Source organism: Microchirus variegatus, assembly GCF_963457635.1.
Source record: "Microchirus variegatus genome assembly, chromosome: 4".
NCBI classification, from domain to species: domain Eukaryota; kingdom Metazoa; phylum Chordata; class Actinopteri; order Pleuronectiformes; family Soleidae; genus Microchirus; species Microchirus variegatus.
Genome location: NC_139805.1, coordinates 18471651 through 18491828, shown reverse-complemented (window position 1 = coordinate 18491828; position 20178 = coordinate 18471651). Strand labels below are relative to the sequence as shown.

At 41.2% G+C, this 20178-nt stretch overlaps 1 protein-coding gene across 1 annotated transcript; it reads right to left on the bottom strand.

The window, feature by feature from the left end:
* Window positions 1-923: 923 nt before the first annotated feature.
* On the bottom strand, window positions 924-19752 carry kita (KIT proto-oncogene, receptor tyrosine kinase a; the record flags this gene model as incomplete). Its single annotated transcript, XM_083887464.1, has 21 exons — window positions 924-1106; window positions 2810-2915; window positions 3085-3184; window positions 3274-3385; window positions 3708-3830; window positions 4194-4324; window positions 4421-4515; window positions 4689-4830; window positions 4935-5045; window positions 5227-5331; window positions 5798-5924; window positions 6013-6119; window positions 7249-7433; window positions 9917-10031; window positions 10311-10426; window positions 10903-11089; window positions 13135-13327; window positions 14315-14454; window positions 14544-14828; window positions 17019-17282; window positions 19698-19752. The coding sequence occupies 21 exons, from the start codon at window positions 19750-19752 to the stop codon at window positions 924-926; spliced, it is 2982 nt and encodes a 993-aa protein (XP_083743590.1).
* Between the last annotated feature and the right edge of the window lie 426 nt (window positions 19753-20178).

The following is a 20178-nucleotide window of genomic DNA, read 5'->3' as shown; positions in this document are numbered from 1 at the left end:
CAACAAGCACATAGACGAAAAGCGAGCGTACCATGTTTTATCTGCGAAAACAGCTGTGTGTATAGTAATCATGGGCTGATCCATGAAGTGTTAATCAGATCCTGTAAAGACACTTTTTTTATGCTCTTTTGGTAGTAACATCCAAAATGTATCTCTTAAAACACTTGAAGCACTTATGGACTCTAAGCATGACCGGCCATGCTCTCTAATAGCTTATATACCAGTGTCTCAATATTGCAATTTAAATTGGCCCCCAAAAATGATCTCCTTCTTATAAACATAGACCTGAACAGTTGGAAATAATACTGATGATGATGAAATGAGTGAAGAGAAAACAGAAACAGAAAGCTGCATTACATAACCTAAACGAAATGATGTGAAACTCATGTGCCTCAAGTGCTTATTTTTTTCCTCTAACATTTGTAACAGCCAATCGAAAATGATGCTACATAAATGTTCATGACCAACGACAAAGAACAACAACAGAATGTAAAAAAAAAAATGATCGAGTGCTTTAAAAAACACAACGCAAACTTTATGAAATGTGTAGGAAAAAATGGAACTGAAAAAAACAACAAAAACAACAGACAAATAACGGAGAACAGTGTTATAATGAAATGAATGACAAGTAAGTAACAGCTCATGTTCCTCCCTTGTACCATGAGAGTTCTCTGCTGTGAGAAGGGGAGCATTCATCCAACTGCCCTTTTGGTAATGTGTAGGCATTCGTCGCGATAGCAGTGATCAAAGCCATATTGGTTCATTTTTGTGCTTCCTTTTTATAGATGGCGACTGCTATTCTGTCTGCAGCATGTGACGGTTGCCGCTGGTGCCGGGGCAGTGGGCGAGTGTAGTGGTTGGATCGTATGTGGCGGGAACATTTCAGGCACTTTATGAGGCAGCCTGACAGGTCAGGTGGGTCATTATACCCGCTGGGCTGTGAGGGATGTCCCCTCCAGGAAGACCTCGTGCTGGACCAGTAAAGGCTGGGTCACAGCACTGTTTGTGCCAGCGGAGTTGAGTTGATGAAATGCTGCACTCTGAGGACTGGGCTCCTCTGTGACTCTCGGCGTCCCAGGGAGTCTGAGGCTGAAATTCAGATAAATCTGAAGAAAAGGAAGAAAAAGAGAGGAAAGTAGGGTTTTATAACAGAGGGTATAAGTAATAAGTTGATGTAGAATCAATGGAATATTGGAGACGTTATTTGAAGGTTGAAATCCGACATTGTGTCGCTTCAATTTACTCATTTGTGTGTCTCAACTCATACATTTAACAAGCTACATTAAAGCAGTAAGGAAGTGGGCTGCGTCTCACACAGTGTTTGATACAGTGCGACTTCTTCCCACTGTTGCTTTGTTAATATGCCAAGAAAAAAAAAACTCCTCTGAAGAATCATGTGCTCTCTTTGGTCTCAAAGAGAAGCTCATAGAGACAAATCTGCTACTCCAATTTACCCTCAGCCACCCCGCCCCATTGGCAGTGCAAGCGTAGTTACCAAAATTCAGGGGTGCATGAAAAAGTGTTGCCCTAGTGAAGGTGACATCATCTGGCGTTTAACCCCCAGTCAGCTCCTCTAAACTTAATTCTCACGCAAATAGAATTGAAATGTGGTCATTAACATTAACTATTAAAGGGGACATATTATACCCTATTTCTCCAAGTTAACCTAGTTCCCTGGTGTCCTAATGAACATGTCTGTGACATGCTTTGGTCAAAATACCATAAGGATGAAGCACCACAGCAGTTCAATCACCCTGTCAAAACAGCCCTGTTCAGAACGCTCGGTTTAGTAGTATCTCTTTAGGTCCACCTTAAAAAAAAGTAAAACGAAACTTAAGGGACAGGAAATTACATCAGCCCCAGAGGCTACTTGGAGCTAACACCAGTTAGCATTTGGAAAAGTGATCATTTGCAGGCTCTAGCCGGCAAATAGCCTTCATATAACATGTATCCACTGGACAGATAAATCCTCTGAGGCTGGAAGTTTGTGTAGGACTCTGTGCTGCACTGTGGAGCCATGAATAGAACTCGCGGACTTCGCTGACTTCCGGTTCTCGGATACCGTTGCCCTCGCCAGCACTCTTGCATGTTTTACGGACAAAGCGAAGCTCCGCAAAAAAAATTATCGCATTGTGACGTCCCAATGAGTGCGGAAATCATCTCCTGTACTTAGACTGAGGAGGACCACAAAAACATGAGTGAGTCTTTTTCCACACTTTGCCGACTGTTAGGACCTCCAGAGTCCCAAATGTAAGGATTTAAATGATTAAAAAGTTGATTTTGCGTAATATTTCCCCTGTAATGTCTCTCCTGGTTCGCTTCATAGTTATCGCACAAACACGAGAGTAGTATCAATCTTTTCTTAAAGCCATGTCCTAAAGGAACCGTCTATGGTGTTTGAGGAGTCTAAAAGCTGTCATACGTGACATGTAAATCAAAGTTCAAACACATGTAAAAGGCCCCCAGACCTGAAGCTACATTATGTGTTCACATGTCAAGTGATGAAGCAATCAAACCAAAAACTTGTTTGCCTCATGTATGTTCTACGTATGTCTCTTTTCAAGTCTCTGCCAATAATTATTCATTTTTTTGCTTTAACATTTTTTGAAAGTGAAACAACCTTAATGCTAACATGCTAACATTGCCTATAATATGATACAAAGATCCTATAACCAACAAACAATTTTTGTCTTTGTTTCTTGTGTAGGCTAATATTTATGAACCACTTGTCAGGTCAGGTTAAGGACTCTGGAATCCCAGTGGCCTTTGAAGTCTACTTGGGTCATTTAAAAAAATAAATCAAACCTACATGCTTAGTGGCATCAGAGAGCTGTTGTTCAATCCTCTCCACGACCTTCCTGAAGGGGGGTCTGTTGAAGGGGTCAGCATCCCAGCAGTCCCTCATAATCTGATACCTGCACAGGAGCATACCACATTTATTAAACACTTATTACATCATCTTGTTGTTTTCCATTATCAGTTAAGTGTTTTCCCAGTTTCACTGGAGATAATGTGCTACTTTCTAAATCCCCCACATTATTTGCACAGTCTTTCATTGGATAACATTCTTTAACAGCAACTCACATTTCACTGGGTGCAAATTCTGGTGCATCCATTCGGTATCCCTCTTTTATCAGTTTGTAGAACTTTGCATCCACAGGCATACCAGGATACGGACTGTTACCTACATTCAGCAGAGAGTTTCGGTTACATAAAGCACTTTGGATAAACACAGAGAGAGCGAGACGAACACTGACACGCAATGATAAATACCTAGTGAGAAGATTTCCCAAAGCAAGATGCCATAGGACCACACGTCACTTTCAAATGTGTACACACACTCAAAGATACTTTCTGGGGACATCCATTTCACTGGCAGACGTGCCTGAAAAACAACAAAAAGAGAAAGAAACACAAGTTATGTTTTTTTTTCCCTGTGAAAGTAGTTTGTGGCCCCAGGACTGCAATATGAACAGACTGTAACAAATGTCAGATATAAATATGGCATTCCCCTGACATTCACACACACACACACACGGATCTCAGTGTATTTGTGCTGCTCATACCTGACTGACACTTTCAGAAAAATCTCATTTATGCACTCACGTCACGGACACAGAACAATTCCAAAATGTCAACAATCACGGAGGAGAAACCACGGACGAAATGAGATGCAAGTGCTACTACGTTAATAGGCACGGACTTACGTTTCCTTTGACGACATAGTCCGAGTCTGTGGTGATGTCCCGGGCCAAGCCAAAGTCACAGATCTTTGCCACTCTGCCTTGAGTAAGGAGGATATTTCTGGCTGCCAGATCTCTGTGGATACACTGGGAAACAAATGGCCCTTTTTTAACTTTAACAACTAACGATGCATGTAAATACATGGCCGATCAGTAGTTTAACATTAGTCATGAATGAAGAGCTTTTCCTAATGCCATAAGCTACTGGATCTCACACTTGAATCTGTAACACATAACCTTTGACACTGATATCTGAGCTTTCTGACCACAGTGTCTTTGCTTCCGTGTCTAATAAATTTTTCAGTGACATGGACCAACATGCATTTAACGTCTTTTTTACAAGCTTTGAAAAAGAGAAGAAAGTGTGATATCGTTCGTAGAACTTTATATTAGAGCTTCATGCAGAAATGATGATAGTTCTAAAATCTGCTAAATCAAGCTGACGCTCACATTTTTGGAGGCCAAGAACTCCATGCCTTTGGCCACTTGGTAGGAGAAGCTCAGAAGATCTTCAGTGACGAGAGACAGACCATCCTCGTCAAACATCTCACTCTCATCATCTGCTTCCACATAAGAGCCACCTGAGAGAACAATGAGTGTGAAGGTTATTTTCTGAAATCACACATCCTTTCAGCTGCTTCTTTCTTTTTTTTTTTTTCTTTTCTGTTTCTTCTTGCCTTTGTGTAGCGAGCATCTCTTCTCAAGGGAAGAACTGAAAGGATGGCTGCCAGCAGCAGAAGGCCTCATGGTCATGTAGCCGTTCAAGCTGTCTCTGTAAAGAGGAAAGGAGCAGTCTGGTCTCAGCAGAGTACAGTCACACATTGGCACACTGCTGTCCCAATACCCTCGTCCCACGCACGTTCTGGATTGTAAATATGAGTGCTCTGTCTTCTTGCTCACACAATAAACCTTTTTTTTTTTTTACATACACAAAAAGACACTGACCCTGGTGTGTCTCTCTGTGGCGCAATGTTGCGGTAGTAGCAGTCCTCCTCCAGCTTAAAGCAAAAGAAGGATTCTCTTTTTCTCCGTAGAAAGTTAAGAAGGTCCCCAAAGCAGCAGTACTCTGTTATCACAAGTGTAGGGCCTGCAGACAACAAAAAAAGCACATATAATAAGAGTGACACATGACTGAGTTTTACAGATTTATTGAACACTCTTAAGTGATGCAGTAAAACATGGCTTCCGGACCTCCAACAGTGCAGGCTCCGAGCAGGTTGACAATATTCATGTGGTGTCCCAGGTAACTGAGGACTTTCAGCTCGGACATCAGTGCCTCCTTCTCTGTGGCATGAGCGCTTGCTGTGGGCAGAGGAAAAAAAAAAAAGCAATCAATCAATTATGAAGAAAGACTGGGAACACTCTAAGTGCAAGATTAACTTACATGACACAACCTGTTATAAACTGATATTCACACACTTTTAAAGATACTTGCTGTAATTGTGCCACGTCATTTACATGTGTGCTCCATGGCAGCACTTACATTTGAGCATTTTCACAGCCACCGTCATGACTGTATCCGTCTTGGAGAGTCCGTACGCAGTGGCTTCCACCACTTTTCCAAACGCACCAGATCCCAGCGTCTTCCCTGAAGACAAGACAAACACCAAACTGTTATTCCCTCATCCTGCTTCCAACCCACTAACTGGCCTCATGCCAGCGTTCCTAGGACAACACCAGTTTGAGCCCCTGGGCCATGTACATAGGCTCCAGGACACGCAGGATCCTGTTTAAAAAGGTTTGTTCAAAACAACACCCAGCGTGTGTCAACAGTTTTGTGTTTGCAGTGAGGGAGTGAGGTTTCATCATTAATGAGCCATCCACAGTAACTGCTTTATAGGACTGTGCCCATAATACTAGAAAAAAACAGTCAATAAGAATGATGTCATCTAAGAGACCATGATAATGTCATGCCAATTGCATTGGGTTTTTTTTGTGAGACAAACCCTCTATTATCTTCACATCAATCTGCTCCGGCATTGATACACATTTACGACACAAGGGTGTCCACTATAATTATCGTAATTATGTAATAATTGAGTCGCGGTGCTCACCAAAATGCAAGTTGTTTCGAGGAAACTCCCACTGATGATCATACGGGAGTTGGGTGGGGTCAATATACACATAGTTGTTTCCATGGATGCCTTCAATAACTTTCCACTGAATCTGGAATTTTGGTTTCTGGCGGGGACGCGAATAAAAACGAGACAGAAATGGTTAGAAATGAACGAGTGGCTTTTAAACATGCTTCGCCTTGCACGGACCTTACCTGCATGTACTTGTAGAACAGAATGACAACGATGAGACAAAGGATGCCTGCTGCTGATATGGAGCCAATTAGCAGTGGAGTGAACAGATCATGGGGAACAGTTCTCTCTGCAGGGAGAGTGACATGTTCAAGTTACATACTGTATACAGGTGGATGTCAACCAAAGACTGTTTCATCAGTTTGACATGTTCACAATCTAAATGACATTGCAAAGGGTAATTAGGGTTATGTTAAGTCACAGTCAAGACCACTTTGTTCAAATCACAGCAAACTAATCCAATTATATATGTATACATACTGTAGGGTCCTGTGTTTTATTGTTTGTTTTCAAATTCAGCGGTTCTTTTGTTTAACTGCCTAAAATCCCCTCCGATTATAATTATTTTGTACTGCTGTTGTTTTTACAGCTGGTGAGTAATTATATATAATCAGTGCCCAGTTCCTTTGTGTCTGGCTGTGATGCCTTTTTGTTTTACAGTACAGTGGAGTGTTAATAAGCTGTTTAGAGATAAGAAGCTTTCTCTCCACTTCAAATCTGAGAATGCAGAGTCTGCAGGAACTAATCCCCTGTAAACCTGTCAGTGGTGTCTAAAGATTTGTGTACTCTCTGCTGCAGCTCACTGACACCTCCAAGCCTCCCACAGCCTCCAGGACACCCAGCATCGCCAGGACTCCTACTGTGCTACACAGTCTCAGCGCCTCCGCCCGGTCTGCTGTTACTCTGTGGAGCACAAGAATCCTGGGCACATGCTCCCACTGGGCTCATCCTACAAAGTCCACAGTGAGCCCACAGTGTCCTGCCTAAACTTAAGCCTCTTGTCCACAGGGTAAAAGTCCCTGCCCTCACACCACTTTAAAACATTGTACAGCAGAAGGGGAAGCCGTTATAACAGAGTAGATTTGGAATCATAACAAAAACAATTCCTTTGTGATGGCTCATGGTCTTTCACGTCTTTGCTAATGTTTATCTACAGATTATAGAGGACATTCATCCAGGTGCAATTAGTAAATATTCTGATCTGTTGAATAAATCTTAAACAGGTATTAACACGGAGCAGAGGTGAGATAACTTTGTTATCAGTCCACAGAGCAGGGAGTCACAGGCAGGTCGTTCCCTCTATATTCTGTATCTGCCACATCATCTCTTAACTGTTGAGCATTACTTGGACCCAATTTAGACACCGTGTGTACAAATCCGGTGCTTCCTACGCTGTTTAAATGTGGCGCCTCACTCACCACTGATGGAGAAGAGTGTGTAGGCCTGCTCTCCGTCCACCGTTGCTACACATTCCAGAGTACTGAACCTCCCTTTGCTGACGTTCATCCGACTCTCCACCTCCGACTTCCCAAATACGGGGCTGGACAAAGTCACAGTGATGACATTTCGCCTCTCCTGTGTGGCATTACTTTGTTGTGAGCACCTGAAATCAGAAGATTACACATTGTTGAAGGGCTGATGGGATCACCAGGCTGTCGTGTCACTCAGGCATCTCTCGCACGGAAAGTTCCTGAAAGACACACATTCCTCTCCCTGGCTTTAAAAACAAAACTTAAAGCCATACAAGACACAGGCAGATACCTCAGATATATCTGGTTATATGATATATCCCACTTAGTGTTCATGGACCTGTATGTAATGGTTATTAAGTTGATGTATCTATGTTTATAGAAATCGCTGGATAATCACATATGACTAATCGTCTGTGGTATTTGGGTTGCGACAGAAACATGGCACACCTCCTTTTACACACTTTATGTTTGACATGAGATGAGTCATATCCAGGTGTATCCGGGTAGATATCTCAGGCCCCTACCGTTCACAAATTAATTCCTTTAAATCCCCTGTCACATGGGAGTCATCTTATCATTATTAACCAATCACAAGTCACCCTTAATCAAATCTGTTTTTCTTATTCTACAAACCTCTACAGTCATCATCATTCCTATAGAAAAAACACTGGACACATGTCGAGTCAAGAGGTTTTCAGTGATTTCAAAAATCAAAAAAAACAAACAAACCATGAACTACAGACATTCACTCAGTTATGTCAAAGAGACCTCTTTCCTAAGATCTGGATCATAAGCCAGAAAACCTTTTCAAAAAGGTAATTCCATGTTCCTGTCAACATCATTGGTTTCCATCAAATGTATTTTAACCTGAAAAACAGGCAATAAATGGGACATTAAGGACATAGGTGTCCTTTAAAAAAGGAATATTATGATGTGATATTATGACAAAATTTGACAGAAATGAAATGAATGTATGAAACTATAAGTAACTTTAAACAGAGACAGCACAATAAATCTGTCTTAACTGACACTGCAACAATTAAACAAAACAAAAAACAAATGACTAGTATAATACTTTGAACCAATGATATGGGTTTAGAAGCGATAACAGCAATAATACCAGAATATTAGCATACAACATGACTGACGGTTGAATGTGGAATGAAGTACTTAAATAGAGACTACTTAAAGGGTTAGTTGGCACATTAATTTTTACCTCCTCCATAAACATCTGTCCCTGAGGGCAATTGCTGCTGTGGTTGTTGCCGCTGTCAGTAATTATAATAACTGTCACCTAATTGTATAACTTGGCTTCGTGTTAAGAAAGCAAGATCAAAGTGAACATTCTTATTCCTGAACATTAAAGTACTTTTCTGCAGAGAATCCTTCATTGTGGAGTGGTGGCACATTTTCTACATTGTTTGATTATGACTTGAATTGATTTCAGAAACATTCCTGTTTATTCAATAATGGATTTGTATTGATAATAATGCCTTTACAGAGCTCTGTGTATCTCAACTCTGTGTATTTTAAATTGAATTATTTTCACATATTTGAATGTAGCTTGCTATAAATGTACAATTCAATCTCTTCAGTGTTGTATTACATGTTGTTATTTGTTTGAAGTGATGTGATTAGCTGTAGTTGTTTGTCTCAACCATATGGTGTAGACTAATCACCGTCAGTTGTGTTATTAGGGTGTGGCCTATGTAACGTCGCCTCTGTCCTACTATTGTTGATCTTAAAAAAAAAAAAAAAGGCCTCAGGGCTGAAACATTACTTGACTCGATTAAAGTAAAATGCTAATAGCAGCACGCACGGTCTCAAGGGAAAGTCAATAACCTGTCACCTTTAAAGCTCTGGTTGGGGCAGTACAGTATGACATCACATTTCCAATTGGACCACTTCAAACCAGCAATAAAAAAAAGAAAAAAAGAAAAGCACAGATACAGAATTCTCTCACCAGAAGGAGGAAAATGTAATTTCATCAACTGTTAGTACTGATTGTAGTGATAGTAGGGCTGGGCAATAATGATGTAATAACAACAATATAACAAGAGTTCAGTAGAACGAAAATCAATGTACTTCCAGATATAATTGTTTTGATTCAGATTTGAGAAATGTTTTTTCTTGTTTCTCTGTTTGTTAACCCTTTAAGGTACTACTCAACCATTTGGTCGACCACACTTTAAGTCACTTCATCTCTATATATTAAAATGCATCAAGCTGAACTCACTAACACTAAATTAATGGGACTTGTTCTGAATGTTGTACTTTATGAAATATGCAAACCAAGTTTATTATGAACAGACATATCAACCGTTTGGTAGAGGCCTGTATTTAAAATACTGTAGGGGCTAATTAAAAATACAAACAAAAAACCCCTAAAACATATATATATTGATAGTCATTATTGTTATCATAAATACATAAAATAAAATAGTAAAATAATAAAAAATGCAAAGAAATATTTTTTCCTTTGCTTTTTTCTTGGTGCGTACCTTAAAGGGTTAATCTTTCATTATCTGATATGCATGACAATCATTTTCTAAATCAACTAGTTTGATTTGGATAGTTCTGATCACGGTTTATCAAGGGCCTTGATCAATCTCACCTTATATATGGCTGCTCACAGTAGTACCAGGTGATCTGGGGCGCAGGAAACCCCTCTGCCACACAACGCACCTGTCCATCCACTGGGCCCTCATGAGATACAATCTCAGGTTTACCTGACAAACAAAAGTAGATCTGGTAAGATATCTATAACAAGCAAGGGGGGGGGGTTCATTTAAAATGTCATCACATGGTATTAAACCTGTAGTGAGGTATGGATGCTGCAGGGTGAAGTGAGACAGAGAGCAAGAAGTCATCCACGACAAAGAAAAGGTCATTAAAATCTATTCCCACACGTCAGCCACTGAGGATTAATGCAATGTTGAGCAATGGAATGCATTATATTGCTTACGGGAGCAAAAGACCTTTTACCAAAAATCTATGGCACAACTTACTGATCACAAAGAGGGTAAATGTCTGATTTACTGATGTGTCACCGTTGGAGGCTTTAAAGGTGTAAACCCCGCCTTCTGACATTTTCAGACGCACCAGCCTCAGCTCGCTGATGTACCTACGTGAAGAAAGAACACACATTTAGTTTTGTTTCATGCTTTAAATGAATGTCAACAAAAGAGATGATTCATATCAAAGCTACCTGAGAAAAACGTTACCCTTTAAACTTTGATGCTGCCTTTTTATTTCAGTTATTCAAATTGGTTTATTGATGAATTGTTGTCGTGTACAGATGAGGCTCAAATGCCCGAATATTAACATAATATTAGCATGCTGTACATGCAGTTTTAAAAGAAATAATACAATATTTATCTACATCTAAGAAACCTTTAATGGTTTTTTTTTTACATGAAAACCATTTAAACGCCGACAGTGAATATTCCACATGACACCAAAGGGCAGCTTAAGAATTGCGGTTGTATTTCTCAGGCAGCTGTGACAAAAACCGAAGGTGTTAAATTCCTCCGAATGCAGGTAATGAACATTTTCATGTATGTGGTAAAAGAAGTGACAAGTGTTTGAGTGCAGGCTAACCTATATTCATGGCTGTGTGTGGTGATGACGTGGTCAGTCGTGTTCCACAGCTCATAGCCCATGAAGCTCCAGGAATAGGTGTGCGGTCTTGGATGAGCCTCCATTTCAACTTTTAAAGACAAACTCTCGCCGGAGCGGACACGGATGGTTCCGTTGCTTGTGGGTTTTACGGTGATGAATCCTTTGTCTGAAGAAAATAAAAAATTTATGTCGTTATTTGCAAAGAAAAAAATGTATAAGCTGTGGTAAATCACAGAGTTATTTGTATTGAAGGATCCAGGTATTGGCCCTTAATGATCTGTCAGCACACGGTTTCAAAGGATTTCATGACCACAGAGATCAGAGCAACGGGTCTGTAGTTGGTGAGTCCAATGATCGTTGGGTTTTGGGCATGGGGGGGGGGGTGATTTTAGAGGTTTTGAAGCAGGCTGGTACTTGACATTTCTGCAATGAGGTGTTAAAACACTGGACACGGCTGGTCACCACAGTGCTTAAAGGTGTATGGAGAGACATAATCTGGTCCGGCTGCTTTTCGTGGGTTCTGTCTTAATATTTGTCTCTGCGATGGTAAAAGATGCCACTGCAGTAAAGGAGGTACTACTAACCCTAACCCTAACCCTAACCCTGCTCTGCGGTGATCACTTGAAGGATCCTGTCTACTGCTGTAGGGAAGTGGGAGGAACTGTAAGGCTGGAGGCAGCCTCACAACTGCTACATTGGCTTTCAAAACATTAGTAGAACTAATGCAGCTCACTGGCCAGATAAGGGTTGTTTGCCAAATTAGGGAGTCTGGGCTGGTAGCTGTTCATCTGTCTGAGGCCCTTTCCAAACAGAGTCATTGGCTGAGAATTGGTGGTTGTGTACAAGTCATTTAGCATTTCTCACCTCCTTACTAAATCTGTAGAATTTTTAAAACTGTCTCTATCCTCACTCCTAAATTCAGCTTCCTTCTATCACTCTGGTGTGTGTTGGTGCACAGCTGTCCTCACAGAAGCTGATGTAGGACGTCACAGCAACTGTAAACTCCTTCTGACTATTGGTAGCAGTCCTAAAACAATCTCAATCAGTGCAGTCCAAACACTCCTCAAGGACATTCACAGCTTTGTTGCTCCGCGTCTTTGATGTCCTCACTACAGGTTTGCAGAGCTTAATCTCTGCCTGTATGCAGGAATCAGGTTGGCCATGACATGCTCGGTAAACATGACTGACTGTGGTCCAAAACATTATCCTCCCTGCTTGAACACTTTACACAAGCTACAGTTGATATAAACACAGATATTGTATGTCAACTTTTTACTTTGCCATTCATGCAGTGGTCCACTCTGAGAAGTCCACTATCAACATGCAATAAAGCAGCTAAAGTTTGTGCCCCCCCAGGTCTCACTGTGTGGGCACAGGTGTCCAATAAATCCACAGATGATGTCATACAATTGGAAAACAAATCCTAGCTCAGAGGGAGCTTCTCTAGTGTAGGAGACTCCAGATTTGTCACAGAAAACCAAAACATTTAACATATTGAAGGGGTCATGCATGTCCTCAACTCTCATGTGACTTGTTAAGATCATATGAGTCCTGGACAGTGTTGGGTATTATGTGATATGAATGTTTTTCAACAGATATTACATTTTAATCGCAAATAAAGGATACTGGGTAATTCAATGGTTTTGGGGCAAATTAGTGTTAAATGAATTTTATAGAACCATTCGACCATGAAATCACTATCCTCACTGTTTTACACTGTTGGATGATATGATAGGATTATATTCAGCATGAATGTAAGTGTCTGTTTATCTCAGTCGCTACGATCATATCATCTGAAACAAAGGGAGTTTAAAATCGAGCATCAAGTAATAATATGACAAAACATAATTTGTAACATGGAATTACTTTGATACTACAAAATGTAGTATTACTCTTATATGTTACTTCTAGATGATTGAGAATATTCACAATCAGTTTCTAGTCTTTGTGATGAGTGAAGTTACCAAATTTCAGACAGCTTCATATATAGTGTACAGATAAATGTCCTATCTAAATCTCTAGAATAATGTCCTGTAGTAAGGCATATTTTCAAAAATTGTCTAATAATTCCTTGGCTATTTAGTATTTGGAGTGGAAAATTAAAATCTGAGGCAAATTATAATTCAGCACAATGACATCATTGTTGTGCGCTTGCCAACAGCTATTAAAAAAACTTCCAAGTTAGTTTAAGCAACTTATTCATGCACTCACCGTAAACGTCAAGCCACACGGACTGCGTGCTGATCCCTTTTTCATTCTCAGCTTCACACCGGTACCTCCCAGCATCCTGTGGTCTGACCGCTGCTATGTGCAAGGTAGAGCTGCGCACATGAGTGAAGTGCTCCGTCTGGATGCGTGAAGCGCCGTCAACCTTTGCTGGTTGCTGTGGATACCAGACGGCACCCTGTCAACGCCCAGAGATCTCTAGAGATTAACCCCGTCTGCATGTCTACACTTGCCAAGCATACAAACACACATGGACACACACTCGCCTGCTTGTGCATGTATGCTCAGGGTAACCCACACAGAGAAACCACATACAACATCCAAATGATTGCACAGGCTGAACTTTAACCCCAGTCACTTGCACTCACAACGGCTTTCAGTTGATCATTTTTTGGTGAGAGTGACCTGTGATGGATTAACAGGCAATAATTCTACTTGTTTGCGGGGAGTATTTATAAGGCTTCATATTTTCTTTCCCATTTGCAGGTAAAACAACAATACTACACAGCTGGTATGTAGCGCATCCAGTATCTCTTTTAAGTAATCAGCTGGCTTGTAGTATCATATTCAAGCAACAGTATTTTCTTTCGGGATGTCCCAATCCCAATCCCAAGTACCAGATCTGGGCTTTTTTTTTTTTACTGATTGGAGATCGACAATCTCCCCAAACTTACATTTCAGCGTGTTCACGTGTTTCATATTACCTATGGTTGGTATAAATGGTCATATTTTAATACGATGCCTAATTTTGATCTGCTCTGCTCAGTCCTCTGCCACAGCACATGCTCACCCACACATACACACACACACAAACCACGTGTACAGCTAACATGCAGATAAGTTTCACTATGTTGGTTGCAGTTGAATGACGTGCACTACACAAACATAGTGCTCAGTTACTGTAGCTACATCCTTATCCGGAATGTTATTTATTTTACTGATCTAGGTGAATACAACTGTCTGATCAGGACACAGCATTGGTAGAGACTCAACAGTAAAAAAAAAACGATTGGATCAGGATCGGGGGGCCAAACTACCCTGATGGAGACATCCCTTATTTTCATATAACCCAATAAACAAAACCAGCTTCATCAACAAAATGTACAGATAAATACGGCATCAATATAGCACAGCACACGGCAAAGAAAATGCACAAGGGTCTCACCGAACCAGGCGGGGTCACCCACTGCAACTTGATCTCTCCATTGACGTTGGTGGTGTTGCAGGTTAGGGACAGACTCTCATCCCGGGTAAGAATCATTCTTTTGGGGGCCTGCATCTCAATCACAGGAGGAGCAAGTGGGACTGAAATGACATTTGAAAACATTATGAGTACGTAAGGGGAATGTTTGATGGAAATACAACAGTGTATATGTGCATTTTTCAAACTTTACCTGGTCTCACTGTCAGGTAGTAGTTATGTGACTTGATGTGCTTTTCCCCGAGCTTTCCTGTGCACACGTAACAGCCTTCATAGGCCTTTTGCGTGTTGTGGATGCTGATGCCTTGTTCCAGGCTCGCAGTATACTGGAGACCAGGGACTAGAGCTCCACTGGAGCACGTTTCCAAATGCAGGTTGTCCAAACTTGGATCGGTTGCTAGGCAGGGGATGGTAGCACCGTCTCCCACACGAGTCAGAATGCTGAACACCTTTGATTTTCTGAAGGGATTGTCAAGATCTGCCAGAAAAAAAGAAGCAATTGCACACCAGAAGTGGGGCCAGAGGTGTAAGTTGTTAAAGCTTGAGCTTGTGATACTCATTATATAACAAAGCTACACTGTGTAATAGATACGAGCTTCTAACCGTCTCTGTTTGAGAAGTGTTATTTTAAGATGAGAGCGCATTTGTAGACGAGAAAGAATGTATCCATTCACTTATTTTCAATTTGTGGACCTCAATATTATCATCAACCTCAACATAGATGGACATATTTAGGAATACAGAATTGTTTAATGAATAATGAAAACGTGACAACGTGCAAGAATGCAGACAGGTGGGAAGTATTTACAGCCTTAACTAAACAAGCGAATAAATCATGATCTAGTTGCAGCATGGGGATTAAAAATCATCTGGCTCTTGTTCTCCACTGCAGAGACTAAAAAAATCAGATGTATGCAAAGGACCAATGAGAGTGTGTAACCTTACCTAAATTACTATTACACTTTATCACTTACAGTTTTATCAATAAAAAAAATTCAGCAACAACTATTTGATTTGTCCACATTCAGTAGGAATTCATATGTTAAAAATCTTTTTTCAGCAAAGGCTAATTTTGTCTTGTTTATGAATTGATACACTGCTATCATTTGACTAATATTCGGTGGTTTGACGACAAAAGTGAGCAAACCCAATCAATCAATATCATGAATTATTGTTCTAAAATGTCAGATGATTAAAGATTAAGATTTTCTCCTATGGATAAGTTGAAGGAATTTCTTTATGGACAGAAAAAAACTAAATATACAGTGTCTAACAACACATATAATTTCGCAGCTCTAGTGTGAATATGCTTGTTTTCATGTATTCATTCTAGTCTAGTCATTGGTGTACACAGATCTGAGGATTTCCTCCAGCGCTATTACATTATTATTAGTCTTCTCTGTGCAGCAGAAGGTTCATTAAGCTATCGTCCATCAACAAATACATTAAAAAACAGTCATGTTTTGTACTAGTTGACAGATGATGACTGATATATGGCTTAATTTAAAGCAAGGGCGGGGGCTGTGTATATTATACAGTATATCTCTTCTTTCTTTCTTTCTTTGCAGGAGTCAGTTTGGTTGTTGTTTGTCCCAAACAGAGATACTAACTTCAGTGCGTGTCTAAGGATACACATTCAGCTCGAGCAGATAATGGTAAATATCTAGAGGCTCAGCGTTGTTCTGAAGCTCAATAGTAATAGATTATATTTGTCAGGCACATCAACATTGAATGTTTACCGTTCATGCCTTAAAACCTCGTGCCAAAACACCTGAAGGAGACACACCAGCTATCCTGAGATCAAAGCAGACTTCTTTTCATTGCGTAGCAGGAAAATGAGCAGTGCTACCCCTTTCAATTTGCACTTGCCACAGCACGCATGGCTTTTAAAGGCCAGCAATTCCTCCCTTATATCAAACTCAGTAGTGACCCAATTCACAAAAAAACAGCTTGATGTATTTATGTCCACTTTTATCGCTGCTTTCATCAAGAGCTCGAGAAGAAAAAAAACACTGTGACTTTTGTTGTTGAGTCCTTCTATGTTTTTTCAGTAAAATCCTCCATATCACTCCACAACCTCACAATTTGGAACAAACCGATTGTTTCCAGTTCTAGCAGCAACAAGGCTCTCCTTCACAAATCCTCCATCTGAATGAGACCTCAGCTTCTCAGCTATCAGCTCGCTCACCACAAAACTGGACCCCAGTTACTGACCCTGCAAACCTGAGAAGCTTGATAATTAAAAATGCTACCTTCTGCACAGGCTAATCTTTGGTCTCAGTATCTTTCTAGTCATGTTTTACCTGGAGCCTCTCGATATAGATGCATCGTTTGTGGAGTGTATAGTCATGAAACCTGCAGTAATGGCTGTGGGCCAAGGGAATGTGGAGTCACACGGATGAAGAAATACAGTATAACTCAATCTTGTACTCAATAAATAGCTACAGTATCTACTGTACTGTACCTGTCGAGGGCAAAGTTATAAACCGTCTTCAGCATACACACCCACACACACTGCTCCATATCACCACAGCAAAAAAAACCACAAAAAGATTTACTCCATTCTACAACGCGGTCTATTCCCAACAGCTTTTGTATTTCAGTTATTTTCCTTATCTCTTTCTTCACGGTATCACACACACATTAGTCAGCAGTTACGTGCAACTACCTCTGATGTAGATATAGATGGAGGCTTGCTCCCCAGAGCTCTTCTCCAGGCAGATGTAGCGACCCATGTGACCAGGATGAGCTTTGGTGATCTGCAGCGTGGACATGCCATTCGTCTTTTTCTCCTCCCGCAGCTTTACATTGGGCCGATCCTCTCGCATCCACTGTATCTCCCTCTCACCCCGACAGAGCAGTTCAAATCGCTGGTTGAGATCAATGACTAGGTGATCCAGGTCAATGGGGGTAATTGTGGGCTTGGTGTTGCCTATAATAAAAAGGAAGAGGATTCAAAATATCAGAATATATACAGACACGTGATGTGAAATCTTTGTGGATTTGAAGCGTTCAGAATTTTAAAGGTAATGTCGTTTATTTAAAGTGAGTTAGCTTGCATGTGAAAAAAAAAGGAAAATATTTACACACCACAGAGGAGTCAAAATGATGTCAACACGTGCAATCCAACAGGATCCGTGTGCATTAGAGCAGCTTAGATAGTACGCATAAACCCTGAGTGAGCCACATGTAAACAATAGGATAATCGTACCCCAAAACTTCAAAACACTGACTGTGCACCAGCTAAAGCAATCACCTTTAACACTATGATTTCAGTTGAATGTGACTGCTTTGAAAAGGTCCACCTGTGATCCATCAACGTGAGTTATAAATTGAGTGAGTCAGATATTATTCTCAGTTTAAAGGACGCTTGGAGATCTAAGCACATATGAAGTTGAGCGTCTTTTGACAAATGCATGACATGTGATACCTTAGATGGAATCTCGGGGAACGATTTCAGGGAAATGTATAAAAGGTTTGGCAGCAGCATCGATGGATGCAAAGCTTATTATTTTTCATCCACATCAGTGCGTTTGATTACAACAGGAGGTTCTTGACTCTCCTGACATGAGAGCTGTTGTCTGTAGAGCCAAAGGAACCAAATATTACATTACTGGAGAAATGACTCTGTTGCGTGACAGCGGTCAGGCGATAACATAAAGCAAATGTGTGTAGCGAGAGCCAGGCGTAGTCGGTCGGTGTGGGTGATCTCTTTAAGGGATCCAATTGATCTAATCTGCTTCACCAACTGAAAACAGGTGTGGAAACACAACAGCACTATATTTGCTCAGAGAAAATGGCACCACCGAGGAGTTGATTCGACTCACGCTTTCTTTAATGAAGCCAGTTGTGATGAACAGCACCAGGACTAATGTAAAAAAAACTGTGGAAACGATGCTGCTGACTAAAAATGTACTCCCTTCATTCCAAGTTTGCCGTGATAAAATGCCTTCCATACATCATTTCTGCGGCCATGACGGGGAGGCGTGATTTATCCGAGATAATCAGAGAACAGCAAACGGCAGCATCATTATAGAGGTGTGGGTTTGTTTATCAACTGTTAATGCAAATGTGTGTTTACAGATCCTCGTTGTCCGCATGTGGTGTAGGTGACAAACAACTGTGGAATGTCATGTTTATATTTAGTTATCAGCCTGGCAGGGGGGAGAGAAAACAAAAACATGTTATGCATAAACCACATTAATTATTGTATAATGTGTTTGCGTTTATGATAGTAAATCACCATATAGTGGTGTAGAAAACGTAGTGTGCAAGACTTGAGCCAAACCTCTTTATTGCATGGCATGAATGGAGTATAGGATTTACACACTGGCGGTCATTCACATTCCCCATCAACACGACACGAGCATCAACAACATCAGCCACGTATACTGAGCAGGTCACACGCTTCATTATTAAGATGTCAGCAGCAGGGCAGCAGACAGCTGATGCCGGTGTGATCGACCACGGGTCCGCACACGCACCGAGGGCGCAAAGTGAGGAGGCAACGACAGACTACAGACGACATAATAGTTCGCTGCCTCTCTTCTATTGCAATTCTCAGAGATGATATATTTCCAAGCAACTTTCATCAATTTGCGAGTTATCTCTGGGGGGGTCCAGACTCAATTTCCTCGTTAGACAAAGAACTAACAGTGCTGTAAAGTTTGCAAACGATTTTATCCACTTTGATTCACCTATTTTATTTATAACTGCGCATCCTGACTATAAAAATCTTTTATATTCTGGCAGGTAAATGCACAAAATAACTTAGTAAAAATACAATTACGCGCGTGCCAATATCTATCCAAACATGAGCCATAACAGTTGCCTGTTCCGTCGCTGCTTGTTTGCATACTTCTTATAGGGATGAGGAGCTGGACAAACATTTCCATAAAGACGGTTATCAGGGGGAAATCCCACCTTCAACACAGCCCGTGTATTGGTCAGCAACCTGCTTTTATTTCGCTGTGCGATTACTTTTTTTTGTTAATGGCGCGCTGTTCTTTGTAGATAGCATCAATAATTAAAGTGGCGCACTTGGCGTCCAGATCAGAGGTATCCACTTTCCTCATTAGGTTTCAGTGAGTTCAGGTTGTCTTATTAGCAGCCTTTCGAGCTGAGTGAACCACTTCCCAGAACAAAGAAAAGTGTGGAGAAACGCACCATGAGCGCGATGCGGGGCAAGTGGAGCAATTCAGTGCACTTTGATGTGGATTATCTTATGGGGGCTAAAGGGAAAAAGTGCACCTCTGCTCGTAAAAATACAGTCAAACCTTTAGTTCATCATCATAAGTGAGCAGCAACAAGTTCTGTGTAAAGTGGCGCACCAAGAGCGCAGTCTTACCTGGACGGAAGGTTAAGTACATAAAGACAGAAAGCAGTATCCAGTGGTATTCCATTGTTATTATTCCATGGGTCTAGGTGTGAAGGGTGAGCCAGTGCCTTTCTGGTTAAGTCAGCTCTGCTCGACTCGCCGAGCGTGTCGGAGTTGTGGCAAGTTGGGCTGCGGGGCTCTGGGTAGACGCGCACTTACAAGTCTTTAAAGGCACAGATGCTCAGTACAGCTCGCAACTGCAGCCGTTGTCGATCTGCAAACATGCTCTTCTCTTGGAGCGCGCCAGAGGGACAATGCAGGGCGACCAGGTACCTGAGAGCGACTGTGCTGTCAACAACATGTTCAGCCTATAGCAGCCAGTGATGTGGTGGAGCCTATTACTCACATGTTACCAGCACAGAGAGGGAGGAGGGGAGGGAGGGAGGGAGGGAGAGGTGTTTGGGAACTGTTGCCTGCTCGTCCCAAAAGCTCAGAGACCGACTGACTGATC